The 14907-nt window shown below is 39.1% G+C and overlaps 1 protein-coding gene across 1 annotated transcript in view; it reads right to left on the bottom strand.

Annotated features, from left to right (window-relative positions):
• Window positions 1-14640, bottom strand: part of MTNR1A (melatonin receptor 1A) — a gene marked incomplete at both ends in the record, with an annotated part of 52198 nt that extends 37558 nt beyond the window's left edge. The window contains one exon of the mRNA XM_083861065.1: window positions 14448-14640. Within this exon, the coding sequence (XP_083717191.1) occupies window positions 14448-14640 (193 nt within the window). The remainder of the gene's footprint in view (window positions 1-14447) is intronic.
• Between the last annotated feature and the right edge of the window lie 267 nt (window positions 14641-14907).

The following is a 14907-nucleotide window of genomic DNA, read 5'->3' as shown; positions in this document are numbered from 1 at the left end:
TGCACATGCCTCAAAAAAAAATGTCAACAAACATATAATAAAACAGACCTGTATCAATTCTAGATAGTATTTAATTTTCCTGGAAAATGCTTCCTAAGCTATGCAGAGCATTACTTCAGTTGAAAAAAAAGATCATAAAGTCATACTCCTATTTCAGTTTGTATAGAAAGGAATTAGGAGGTCATCCTAGTCGTTTTTCTTTTTCAAATACATGACTAACTCTGCCTATGACTTTCCTATACACAATTGCCTGTTTATCTGAAATCAGCATGTGATCTAATATCTTTCTTGTTCTGGACTAATTTTTTACAGTGTTCAAGTCTCATTGAAAAAGTATAACAGACTCTGACAGAACTTTACAGGCTCTGAAAACTAAGGATCTGTAAGAATCTTTGGCATTGGTGGCATCTTCAGTTCCAGTGCCAAAGGGATAAAGTCCAGATGGGACTGGACAGAGTGGACCCTAGGGAATACACAGGACCTTAAATGAGTCACTACTTTTAACTATTGCAGAGTCCAGGTTTTCTAATACTAGAATTCTGAAAAAAATCATGTTGTTGGAATATTTTGTTCCATACTTAGAAAGGCCTTACTCTTATTATTTCATTATATACTTTAGTCACTTTTTTTGGTGTCAATGGTTTGCACAATTCATACACTACTACTGCCTTGAAGGGCTTTATAGTGTTATCAGGGAAATCAGTTTCGACTCAAGCAATAGTTAACTGTATCAGTAAAAGTCACTAGCGACAAAATTTTTTCTGGATTCCTGAAACTAGAAAATGGGAATTTTGGGTTCAAAATTATTCTACCATTTGCTTCACTTCACCAAAATTAATTTCAAAATTCCTATTAATTCCTTTCAACACAGCCCTCCTCTCTGAACAGTGCCAGTACACCATGAAATTTTGAAGGCAATGCTGATTCACTAAAATAAGCCATCTCTCTGGACAATTAACAAAGCATTGGGTACTGGTTTAAACAGCCTAACTCCAAGCAGCCTGTATTGTCCAGTGGCCATAATCCAAACAAAAAGTTGAACAGCAAGAATCAAACACTTGTCAGTTAATCCTAAATGCTACAGATTGTTCAATTATTATTCCCCGACTTACTAACAGGAATTCCTATATTTTGAAATTGTTTTGACTGAAGTTGCATTGTTGCTATACTCTCTTCCAGATACTACTGGCAGTAGTCAACTCGAATGCTACCAAGCCTATCTGTACATGGAGAGAAGACTTCATAACTGAACATTCCTGGTGCTACATAATGATTTGTAAACTGAAAGCATGATATAGATGGAAAATATATGAAGTGATAAAGTGCCATTTTAAAGCCATTGTTTCCTAAATGTAGGCAGAGTTTAAAATGAAACAGGATTTGATATAGAAATGACATATAGAAAAAAATTGTCTAGGGACTGCAAGAAGCAATAGAAGCCAACGGATTTTTATTTTCTACACTGATAGTCTGAAAATCATGCCATAAAGCAAGATCTATGAGAGCATCCAATGAAATCTAATGAATTATAAGCTTTGGCTGGGAACAAATATGGAAAAATGTTCATGACACATAGAAGGACAAAAAGGACAGTCTGAAAAGCAAAAATTTCAGGGAGAACAAGACAGGTCATAGATATGCAAGTGCTCAGAAATTTAGTATTCAACATATGGAAAGATTGAAAGATAAAGGTCACATCTGAACTTTGAGTATGGAGATGGAGTCAATGAAGTCTACAGAGGACTGGGAAGATGGTTCTCAAAGACAGTAAGGAAAAGGGCAACTGATGCCCTTTCGTTAGAACTTCAATAGAAGATTTTTTAAGTCTGCTCCTCCAAAGGAGCAAAAATAACAGCATTGGAGAGACTACTGCCAATTATTGAGATATGGAAAACAACCTAAAGCTGCTTAACACTCCAGAGAAAAAAAGGGCAAGAAAAAAAAAGACAAAATTAACTATGCCTACTTGTATGTATTATATAGACCTTTAGGGCATGCTGGATAACATGCTGTTTTGTTTTACTTACGAGCAACAAAATGTTTCATTATCCCTGTCAGATAATGATCAGGTACAAAAACTGAATCAAATGCATTCCCTTAACAGTGCAATCTAAGATGATCAGAAACCTGGTGGAAGCAAGATGTCATGAACAAAAGAGAAGACCCTTCTGGAAAGCCTCTTTGTAACAAGGTTTATGATGGCATCTAGTTCCATGCACATCCATTTCACAGATAGTGCAGAGGTATCCTTGAGTAGATGTACTGTTCTGCAGGGTGGCTGAGAAGAATTCCAAGGTGGAGCTAAAAACTAAGTTGAATAATTAAGTTCAGGGCAAATAAGTTAAGGAACTTATCAACTACATCGATATTATCAACCATGCTTATCAAATGATGCTAACAGCCAAAAACTTGTCCTGAAATATTCCAGACTCCAAAGGATCCAATTTCTTTTCCAGAAGCAAGAGGAATTAAAGAAAGCAAGAAAGAACAGCACCATTTTGAGGCTGCTAGCTGAGTGACATCCTGTGGACTGAAATCACCTCAAATGAACAAAAGTTTGCAGTGAGGTTGTTTCTGTTCACCAAGAGCACTGTAATTCCTGCAGCTGTAATCACTGGCTATGGGGTGGGGTTTTTAATCCTGAGAGCGGGCTCTGTTAAAAGAGACTCCAGCCCCAAGCAGTCATACGGGTACACATGCACAGAGTAGTACCTTACTTCTAATAACCAACACAATAATTACACCTAGGAAAGTTGGGTTTACGATTAATGAGTGCTCTACTATAGCTGAGATACTAATCTAATTTTTCCAGTTACATCATATTCCTAATTTGTTAGCTCATATGACTCTTTTCTTACCTCAGTATAGGCTCAGAATTTCTGAACAACGAAGACAAAATTTTACTTTACAGATGATCATTAGACAGTCACTTATTTCTTGTGTAGTCAACATTTTGTGTTTCTATAAAAAAGTATTTGATCACATACTGCATTTGCACTTACCAAATGAGTATGTAGAGATGTTCAAACAAAATAAAACCTTTAATGCTGGTAAATATGTCTTCAGAATAGGTATTAGCTTAAATGAAACATACCGAGCTGCCTCGTAATGTTATTACTGAAAACTTCATTTACTTCATTAGAATACCTGTATAAAAGAGTAGACCAAAAAACAACAAGCAAATTCATGATTTGGAGATTTATTTGCAAGACAAGCAAGTTTCTTGTTTTTGAGTAAAGTAAGCAAGCATGCTTCAGTCTTCACAATGAATGATCAGCAATACAAAAGACAGAAACAGGTGAAATCTCAGTGAAATTTGAATTTGATCAAGAAAGTTTTCTTTGTAAACATGGGGACAGGAGATAATATGAATGTCTAAATAGAAGCAAAGGATCTTCGAAATCAATTCACTGCTTTGGTGATAGTTATGTCTGCACTAGAAAAATGTGCTCAGGCAGCTTTACCCCAGGAAGCATTCTGGCAGCAAAGTCCTGCCACTGCAATAGCTTGAGGAAAGGAAAACAAAAACACCCACCAGCAATGAAAAAAGCTTGCAATGAAAAGATGCATCACTCTTGTGACAGATGGGATATCCCAGTACAAAACAAGCATCAATAACAAGCAGATTGCAAATTCTACGCCCACTGGGTTACTTAAACTTATCTTGTATACCTCATTTTTTCCATTCATACTTCTGCATGCCCATGTTTGTAAGATTCAGTCACATCTTTAGGTCATGTTGCAGATAACAATAGCTGAAAGTGGCGTTAAAAAGGTACAAGTGCAAGCTCTGAACAACTGTATAATCTCCCGTAGATTGTCACAAATTATGCATTAAAAATTCTTACTGGGAATAAATACAAAAAAAAGCACTTCATTTAAAATGTTAGTATTCCTAATCCCCCTAAGAATAGTGCAGCATCTCAGAATTCTATTTTTACAGAGTGTATAAATACCAGTTTTGACAGAACGTGTAAAGCAGACCATGAGGGAGAGACCTGAGTCAATAACTGAATATAGGCTTCAATAACTTCTTAAAGGCTCTAAAATAAGAGCCTTTCAGAAAAAAACATGACATCTGCACTCAGTGGAGAAGTGTAGGGGAAAGAAAAAAAGAAAAACAAACCAAAAAATTCAGCAGCAAACAATTCAGCAAGACTAGTGCAAAGTTGTTCTTCAACACAGGAGTGGTCATCTTCACACCATCCTCAGAATAATACCCAATGGGTACGGATCAACCAAAGAAAATGTAAAAATGTATGATGAGTGGAAGCACAACAAATTCACAGAAACATGCAGAAGTAATTGAACAAAAGTGGGTAAATACAAAATATTTTTTGGAGATTGTCTACAAAGGAGACCAGTGTTATGCCACAAAAATTAAGGAAATCAAGGCCATTTCCCACCAGCCAACAAAATGTTCATGGTTGACAATATTATCAGGCACTGCACCAGTGGGATGCACTGGATGGGCTAGAGAAAAAGGAATCAGAAAAAACAATACTATGTACACAAATTTGTATGTGAAAACACAAAATGCCCATTTGCCAAAAAATTGTTCAAAAACCTTTGCTGCAAGAGCAAGAAAATCTGACTGCATTTTGAGTTCTACATTAGATATTTAATATATGCTAAGACACAAATTGCTGTCTTCTCCATACTTACCAGTATACAGAGGAGATGAAAAGCTCTTATACTAAGCTTTATGAGGATTACTTTGTTAACTCTATAGTCTTGAAAGTTTGCATCCAGAACAGTTGGAATGAGCTTGGCCAACAAAGATTACGTTTACATGACACTCCCCAATACAAACATTCCCATGAAAGCTGCCTCAATAACCATGAATTACAAAACCACCAAAATTCTTGTAATTTATGCTAAGAACTAAAGCCAGTACCTGTGTCTAGCTGGAAGAAAGGCAAAGATTACTGTCCTCTCTCCCTCAGGGATGCCAAATATTGTTCTGTGTATGAGAGACTGAAATTTCTGGAATGTATATATCCACAAGCAATGCACAAAAATATGAGTTCCAATGTGCCAGCAGATGTTGCAGTAGGAAAAAAAAAAGTTAAATGAAAAGGTCCTTTCTGCAAAAAACACCAAATTACAAGAAATGTGTCTAAATGTATTTATATCTGTAAATTTATGAACCCAAACTATGCAAAATTAAGCAAACTTTGGATTGAATAACTTGTTCAACATGGTAAAACCCAGTAGGATTTACATATTCTTTAATATAAATGTGGTTCTGTACATACCCAAGACAAGACACAGCCAATGCTATGAAAATCCTTAGCAACAGGTGTTGGAATGTGTGACCTCATGAGGAACAGATAATAAGATGGGTTTATAAGCACTGCAGAGATTCTCAACAGTACAGTTCTTCAGACAAGGGGGAAAAAAAAAAAAAAACAACAAAAGACAACTAAAAAATTAGTGGTCACAGACAGCTGGACTGAGAAATTCCCAAAGGAATATATGGTGACATAATCCACAACAGAACTACTCATCCGTACAGTGAGGCTACAGCAGCAAAGCCCCAATTTACTCTGATTAATGAACATAAAGAAAAATGAGTTCCTAGAAAATAGAAGAGGACAAATATATCAAGAATATACTTGTGTGATCTGACCAGACAACTCTAGTACAACTGCTCTTTGATCTAAGTAACAATTCCCATTTGTAACCCTACAAAGGACACCATGCCAGTAGTAATCATTGGTGGGTGGCCTCTTGTCTTTTCGTTATTCCCAAGCATGTCCTTGAAGCGTCAATTTTCAGACTTAATATCTTGCATACCTACTATACATGAAATTCTAAGTGTCTTCCTGCAATGTACCCACCTCAGGATATATAGGTCATGCACTCACAACCCTTACCTGTATTCAACTTTATTACAACACTATCAGTGACCCAACAAAAATCCTATTCCAACTCCAGTTATGGAAGATTTCTCTGCTTACCACACTTTGGATTTAAGGCTATAAGCAGTATAGCAGCCTTCTTACTCAAAGGCAAGTATTGCAGACATAAAAAGTGAAGTGAGACAGACACTGACCTTGGTAAGAGATTTGCTATTGATTTCAGTAAAACCAGGATTGCACTTTTAGGGAAGTTATATCCCGAGATCAGGCATACTCCTGGAGGTGCAGCTCTCTTGCAAAGGGGAAAGGTTATTTTGTAGAAAGACTAACAGAACTTGGTATCAACCTTTCTTTGACTAGCAAAGCAACAGCCAAGAGGTGATACTTTTATTCTCATTACAGGAATAGCATCGCTATGTAATATTGGTACAACAGCAAAAGCATATAAACTGACAGAAAATACATTTAGGCAATAAGAATCATAGAGTGGGTTGGGTTGGAAGGGACTTTAAAGATCATCTAGTTCTAACCCCCTGCTATGAGGAGGGACAGTTTCCACTGCACCAGGTTGCTCAAAGTATCATCCAGACAGGCCTTGAACACTTCAAGGAATGCAGCATTCAAAACCTCACTGAGCCACCTTCCAAAGTATCAACACTCTTCTTCAGTTGGAGCAAGGTGATTCCAAGAGGATTTCTATGAACACCTACAACACCTGAAAGTTGCATTTGATGATCGAAAAGGTCCCATTGAATCCTATGTTCTAAGTGAGAGCTAATTCTGTGACAGATTCAGGGAAGGTTCAGAGATGTAATATGGAATGATGGGAATGTGGGGAAGAACCTAGGTTTCAAAAAATAGATTAAAATTATGTGAACCTGCATGTTAATTGCAGCACATTTCAATAATCAAATTACAGAAGTCAGACCTCAGCATTATACTGTCAGAGATAATCTGGAGACATCTTTGATGTTAATAATTACTGTAATTAAGACAGGGCATATTAATGTAAAATACACAAACATTAAAGACCATTAATTCTTCATCCAAAAAGAAAAAACTGAAGTAAATTACTAATTTTCCTTTATGCAAACTTTGATTCTTCATAATATGCAAATCCCATATTTTCAAAGTATTCCTAACAAAGATGTCACACCCTAGCTGTACTGGACTCTCACCTGTGAAAATGGAAATACTTTTGTCTCCCAAATACAGACAGGGAGATGAATGTGTCCTTAAAAATCAAGGTAGACTAAGGACTAGAAAACTGTTCATCAGTCATCCTGGAAAACAGAAAGAAATTGAAACCTGTAGTCACTACTGGGGAAAAGAAAAAAAAATTCAAAGTTTTTTCCCAGAATGCAAAGATCTGATGAAACTTCTGCATGGTGTGACTGGATATCAATTTTCAAAGCTGATCCCTGTACTCATGCCCACTCACCACTTTGGTTCATCTCCACAGTTGGCCACTTTGTCTGGCTACGTAACAAAGCCCTGGCAGCTGCACCATAACCTCAATAGGCTTATACTTGGTGCAGCTGAAACAGCTGACTAAAAAAGAAGTCACATTGACCTCAATATCAAGCATGGAGCTGACCTCTGTCAGCACAGGGACAAACCACCTCTGCTTGGTAACATCTCCTTGAAGACAAATCAGTTTTGCTAATCTCGCATCTGCAGTCAAAAACAAACCCCCAAAAAACCAAACAACCCCATGGTGATATGATATAAATAGACCTTATATTTCAGCACCACATATAGAATATCATGTACACATCATGCTGAATGAGGCTTCTGTAGGCCTAAATGAAAAAGCTACATGTCCAGTCCAACTTACACAAAGGTAGCTGAACAGTCATTTCAAAGGTATTAACTGAAAAATATAATTAATCTGAAACCCTTCCAGCTGCTTAATCTGTGTTTGACTAGAGAATTTCAGTGCTTGGTCACACATATAACTGTTTAAAATCAGCTGCTTCTATTTTCTCCCATTTTAGAGAACATTGTTTCTCAGGATAGAGTGGAGAGTCCAAATGAAGCACTGAAGGACTCTCTTGGAATTCTAGCAATGGAAAAGATGAGTCCTCCTCCATCCAGAAAACCCAACCCACCACCCTGCCCAAAACCCAAACAACCAAGTTTAAGTCCCCAGCTCAAGCATAGGATTCTCTGATATAACCAATACCTGCATTTTTATGAACACCAGTAGTCTAATATCTATTCTTTAAAAAGCATATCTAACTATACAACCTGGTACTGTATTAGGAAATGTATAAAATGCAAAGCACAAATTGAAATTTTTTACTTCTGATGTTAGGTGTTTCTCCAAGGAAGGGAAAAAGTTTTCCTCCTCATTAAAACAAAGTATAGGACATGAAACTTTTTACACATAGTGGTCAGTTATTACCACAAAACTACTTCAAAAGCTATAGAAGTCATTATCGAAATACCTTCACTGATTAATTTCAGTTGCTGCTGTACTTGGAAAAAAAAAAAGCAAGAGTATTAAGAAGCTTGCAGCATGCTTGTCATCTGAATTTAAGGGCACTGATGAAGTTATTTACTTTTTAAGAATGGATGAAATATGCAAATTAAGTTATTCAGATTTCTTTTCTGTCATTTAAGGCAGAAACCTTGATTATCCCACCCGTCCACCTGCAACTTCAGGAGGGCTAGATTTGGAAAGAACTTTGGATTTGTTTAGTAGCAGCATTTGCATTATAATCCCAAGCATTACTTAACTACTACACACATTAAATACATGTTTATTTGTTCATTCAAGAAGCAAACCTTGTTTGCTGTGTTAACAACTCATGTTCTGTTATCCAGAGGAATTCTTAGTAACTCCTGTCCTCCTGAAACAGAGATATGTAATTGTTCCTCAGGAGCAGAAATGTGGTATTTAAGGCAGCTCAGAGATGTGACTAGGAGAAAAACTGCCAACAGCAAGAGGGACAAGTTCTTATTGACATTGCAAAACTAAACTGTGATGCATAGCATTGAATTGACACTGGAAAGTTTTTACTGCCCTAGGAAAGCAAGTCTCCCCGGAAAAACAGAAGAGACATTGCCACACCAGCACTGCATGTCTACTCTTGGTAGCATTTTCTGTCACTAATCTGGACTTGCTGATGATGTCTGACTGGTGGAAAGACAAGTATCTATATGTTATGAAAGAAAAGTGGAAAGGCATGAAAAGAAATAGGAAAGAGATAAAAGCAGAAGCAAATCAGATATTGCTAATGAAAAAATTAAAGATGAAAAAAACACTTTATGAGAATAGGGAAATCTTCTCAAAAAAATCTAAAAGAGACAGTTAATAGTAGAGAATAGTAGAGTATAATTGCCCACTGGCAGCAGCTAACTAGAAAAAGAAATTTCTCTAAAAACTTCAAAACACAGAATCTTGCAAAAAGAATAAATAACTGAGCTTGACAGACACATTAGTAAGAATAAATTATTGATTATTTGAAATACTCACCTTTACCTTTGGGTCACTAACAGCACAGCACCATTTAAACAAGTCTTTGAAGCAAATCTTTGATTCAGTAAATTATTCAATCAAAACCAGTCTGAAGAACAACTTTATTGAAACTATTTTATGCTCGGTTCTGTTCAACAATTGGCAACATTCAGCATCTCCTCTAGACACCTTCCCTTCTCCCAAACAGCTTACCATTTTTAATACTGGAAGTTATTAATTTCTGAAAAAATGTTCATTGCCATCAACATCTCAGTTTTATCAGAACCCTGAATTTGTGCTAGAACTTGATCTTCTAAGTTCTCTTCCTTGAGTCAAGTATTTGTCGAGCTACCAATAGTCTCTCAGGGCACAAAATGAAGTCCAAGGTTCACCTGTGACAAAAAGAATGATTTCATTAGTCTCAATCCATAACAGGAGTTTCATGTATTAGATAAAATCTTTACTAGCGCATTTAAAATTGTAATTTTAAAACTAAAAACAAAACATCATCAAGAACAGTCATTTTTCTGAAAAGGCTGATGATATCTCCAATCTGGTTATCAAAAGATAGCTCCATCCTTATTTTTAAATTTTTTATTATAGAAAATGCATTAAGAGAGGAGCACTCTTCAACTAGATTCTTACACTGCTTAAATCAAAACCCAGGGCCAGTTTGAAAAGCCTCCAAAATTAAATTCTTACTGAAAGATTCCCAACCCTAATTCTGCAATGGCTGTGCTTTTCAGCAAAGAATAATAATTTAAAAAAAATTATAAATTGCTGTGTTACTTAGTCCTTTCAAGAGTGACTTCACGGATCTTAAGAGATTTTAGAGAGATTACCCTTAAGTTCATAATATTCTTTTGGGCAGTCACAGAGCTGTCCTCACAGAACTTTTGGGATCGAAAGCAGGTGAGGCAGATTGAGCATACAAACATTGGGGGTTTTTTCCCTTTGTCATTGCCATCTCATTCAGAAGTTACCACACATTGGTAAGTTTAAGCATGTGTGCAGTCCTAGTGAATGAAATTAACTGTATCTTGTTGCCCAGAGCCCTGGGGCCTCAGCAATGTCAAACTTCCCCTATGCCCTTTTCACTAGTAACAAAGTTTTAGCAACAAAACTTCTGTGCAAAGGAGGTGGAAAACTGGTAAAAAAGTACAAAACCCCAAAAACGCCTAGCACAGAACAGAGATCAGTGAGAAGCGGGTGAATGCAGCTTTCTGCCCTGCTTTGGTAGGTGCCAGTTACCAGCCTGGCACCAGTCCCTGGATTATCCCAACCCACGCCAAGTGTTAGCAGACAGAACAGGCACACAGGAGTGAGGGTGAGACTGCTGGGCCTCCCTTCTTGCCTGCTGGAGGCTCCCTTCCCACACTGGACTCAGCTGGAGGGGGTAGTCAGAGAACCTCTGGACCCCAGCACAGGAAGCGCCCAGAAAAAAAAGCAACCCGCCGGGCCAAGAGAACAGTTCCAAAAGAAAGAGAAAGAAGAGCAAGAGGTGCAATATTATTCAAGAAAACTTTCTTCATTGACCTTAAGAATGGTCCAGTCCTGCAATCACTGAGTACCCAAATCTACCTGTCACCAAGAGAACAGGCATGTGCTGACATTTTAATGTCACTACCAGAAAACTAATCTCCATAGTCAAAGACTTAGAACTGCTCCCTCACCTTGTTCTTGATGCATTTTTTTTTCTTGGTGTGGGTAACAACAAAGGCATAAGGATACCAGCAATCACCAAATTTGTTTGTCGTATTACATAAATCACTTAAATGATGTCCTCAGTTTTCTGAGCTGCTCTGATTCAACGTTGAAAGTTTCAAGTAAAAATTCCACTTGTTAAAAGTATTAACAGGTTTTTAATACACCTTCCCTAAGGCTAGTTATTGCATCTTCCCAGGGTGGATCTGCTGAATTATCTTATTTCTAATCTATTAATATTTATAATGGTAAATGAGACAAGGATTTACACAAAACTTTTTTAAAAAAATGATCTATTCTCATTTTTTTAAAAAAATTAGTTATTAAAGAAGGCACATCAGCTCAAAGTTCAACCTGCATGAATATGCTACCAAGCTGCTACCAAGATACAGTCATTAAAATCCTTATGCCTTGAATGTTTCCCTTGAACTTTGTTTCAAAGTTAAAAGATTACAGATATCATAAACCAAGTTCAGTCTTTGTGTAGGTCAGCTTTAAATCGCAGCTGTTCCCATCAGGACTGAATTGGTGTCAGGCACCTCTTAGATGACAAGCCATCATAAAAGAAATAACAGACCAGAACTATGAAACTTATTATAAGTCAAGTACATTAAATAAAAGAGGATCCTACCAGTTGCATCATCAGCTTCTGTGTCTAGAAGAGCATCTATTGAAGCCATGCTTGTGCCTATGAAGGAGTCTGTAGTATCAGACACTCCTCGCTTGCTGAGACAAACTTCTTTGAGTTACTGACTCCTCTGCTTTGATCTGTGTCTTTTACTAACCTTCTGACTGTCAGGAAGGTTACACCACTTGTTGAGAAGGTTTTTCTAGGCCTTCCTACTATTCCCCAATGCACTTTTTAAATTGTAAGTCCACAGGTTCAATTTGTAGTATCTTCCAATAGATATGTACATGATAGAGAGTAGGACAGAGATGCAAGATGTTTTCCCCCACCAAATCCACCTTTTTTGTGAAAGGGTTAAATAATCCTTATTTCTGTTAGTCCTCTCTTGCAAAGAGGGAAGAAAATCTTCAGTGAGATACATTTTCTTCAGGAGGCATCTTCTGTTCCTCCCTGACCTTTTTCCAGTGGAACTTTCATCCTGTGTCCTTTTTCCTCAATAAGTGTGCCAGCAAGATTTAATTAATATAAGTTGTTGCAAAAGTAGAAGTTTCGTTCTTATTACATTTCTGTAAAAAGTCATAATTGCCTTTGGCATTACCAAGTTACAAATTAGTTGTATGTATAAATCAGATTATTTTCAATGTAATCTCTTTCTGAATAATCTGAATTAGGATAAACAAGATTTGGGAGACTTTAGTCTTCAAACTTAGAAATATTAGGCCAGGGTCTTCTAAATACTTATTCCCTGTTACGAATTTATTTGCCTGAGTAACCCCTTCCTAATTGAAGGTCCCATTTAGTAGTGGTGCTCACAAAAATAGAGTCATGCCGAGGCACAGGCTTTTGCAGGATTTTAAAACTTATGTTACTTCCAAAGATTCCTTTAATCCATTTACTAAACCATCCTCATACTTTAAAGAAAAAAAATCCCCAAACTTAAAAACCTTAAAAGCTTGCTCCTATTCTTCTCCTAAATTTAGACTATAAAGTATTTTACCACGTTGTACCAAGTATCTACTTGTTTTAATTAATCTTTAATTTCAGAGGGTCAAGCAGTATCTAGTTCGTGTTCCAGTCTCAAAATTTATGTTCAGAAGAATGCTCTAGTCTCCTAGCTGTTGCCAGATTATTGCAGCTCTTAACAGTCACTATGACAGAAAAGGCAAGAACAAGAAATGCAGTAAGAGTGAGCAAGTGAGCACGTGTTGAGATTCAGGTGGGATTACATGATATCTACAGCAGAGAGTATGCACACACATAGAGCCCAAGGATTCAGTTATGTCTCCAGAATACAGATATCACATTTATTTCAGACTTTACCAGACTTGTCCATATCATGAACTACCCACAGAAGTGCTAAAGCATAGGTTTATTAATTAAGGAGGAAGAGAATACCACTCATTCCCCTAGAGTAACCCAAGCAATATGCCTGTCTCAACCCCTTCCCCCTCCATGTAAAAATCTTCCAGGGAACAAGGGTAGCCAAGTGCTCACTTGGAGCTCTGGAGCTGGAGTCTCCTGTCATTACATGCTATTGCACGTGTTACCCTGCCAGCTCCAGTGAATGAAATTTCTCTCAATGAAAGCAGGAAGATAATGCAGCTTTTAGAATTTACATCACTGGAAACTGTAGGGAGGAAAAAATTAAAATCTGTTACTCTTCATTTTGATCTTGTGTGTGGAATTCCACTATGGCTGAATGAAACCGAAGCAGACAATCCACCTGAATTACCTGACTTGACCTTAGAAAAATGACCATTCCACTGTTTGCCAGAGTCCAACACTAGACACCTTTCTTAGGCTAGCTCAGAACAAAGCCCAGGCTCAAGCTCCCCCTCAGATGAATTTTAAACCACTAACTAATGAACTTCATGCTGTAGTAATGAAGACCCCAACAGCCCAGTTATGAAAAAAATAAAAGCAGCTTCTCAGTTGTCATGGAGTGAAATTCTGCCTTCATTACCAGTAGAGCTCTTTTCCCATGCCCCTGTATTTTTTTCAATGAAAGATGCACAGGGTTTGGAGTGCACAGATTTGGTACACGTGCACAGCAGCTGGTCTGACATGATAAAGCAGAATGAATCTGAAGAAGTTCCTGCCTGTCTGACCAATAATCCATGAGCTAAGAGGGATTTACTCAATAGACCAGCACAGATTCTACCCTGTCAAAAGTAGAGAATTTTTTAAGTGCCTAAAGCTGTTTTCTGTTAGATGTTTTCCATTCCCCAAAGACCTAGACAGCAAGTAGGAGGCGAACAAAGGCGGGGGGAGGGAATTGTCTGGATCCTGCAATGTTTATAACTTCGTATTCACTTGATTTGAAGCTCCAACCATAGAATTTGTTACTGGAGACATTTCTGTAACTCAAAGAAAATCAATCAGAAGAACAGCATCCAGCATGCACAGGCACACACCGTGTGCCAAGGCAGCATCCCCGGTACCGTGTCTAAATTTCATTCTTAAATACGACTTACTTGTCATTCTCTTTTGCTAGGTGGGATCTGCCGAGAGCTAAAAATAACACCAGGATTCAGTGGCGGGAGCTAAAAATACCCTTTTCCCGCTCGATTACCGACTCGGCAGGAAAGACGGAGCTCTCAGCATCTGTCACAGCCCATACCCGCCAGCTGGGGATGGAGCAGAGTGCCCGAGCCCGGAGTTGGGCGCTCGGGGAAAGTTTCCCGGGCAGACCAGGAGCCCACAGAGCTGCACCCCGGACCGCGGGCCCCCCCCAGCCTAGCCCAGCCCAGCCCGGGCGGCGCCCCCGGGCCTCCCCGCCGCCCCTTACCCGCGTTTCGCAGCTTCTTGTTGCGGTACACGGAGAGGATGACCAGGAGGTTGCCCAGCAGGTCCACGGCGATGGTGAAGATGAGGATGGCAGCCAAAGTGGAGGTCACCCAGGGCTGGCGGCGCGGGGCGCCCTCGGCCGGCGGGTCCCGCGGGAGGACGGAGCTGTTCAGCTCGCTCTCGTTCACTCTCATCCTGCCGCCGCCTCCCGGGGCACGGCCGGGCACGGGCGGAGCGGGGGCAGCTCGGGTCGGGGCGGGAGCGGCGCTGCCCGCCCTAGGGCGGAGCGGGGCCGGCGGGAGCGGGCGCGCCTCCCATGGCGGCGGCGCGGGCGCTCCGGGCGGGAAGTTTCCCCGAAGTGTGCGTGTGCCGGGCGGGACACTCTTATAGCCCGGGCGCGCCGCCGCCCCGCCCCGCCCGCCGCCACCGCTGCCGCCAGGTGACACCGCCCGCCCCCGCGC

Source organism: Zosterops lateralis (assembly GCF_965231275.1).
Source record: "Zosterops lateralis genome assembly, chromosome: 5".
NCBI classification, from domain to species: Eukaryota; Metazoa; Chordata; class Aves; order Passeriformes; family Zosteropidae; genus Zosterops; species Zosterops lateralis.
This window is presented reverse-complemented; position numbering and strand designations above follow the sequence as displayed.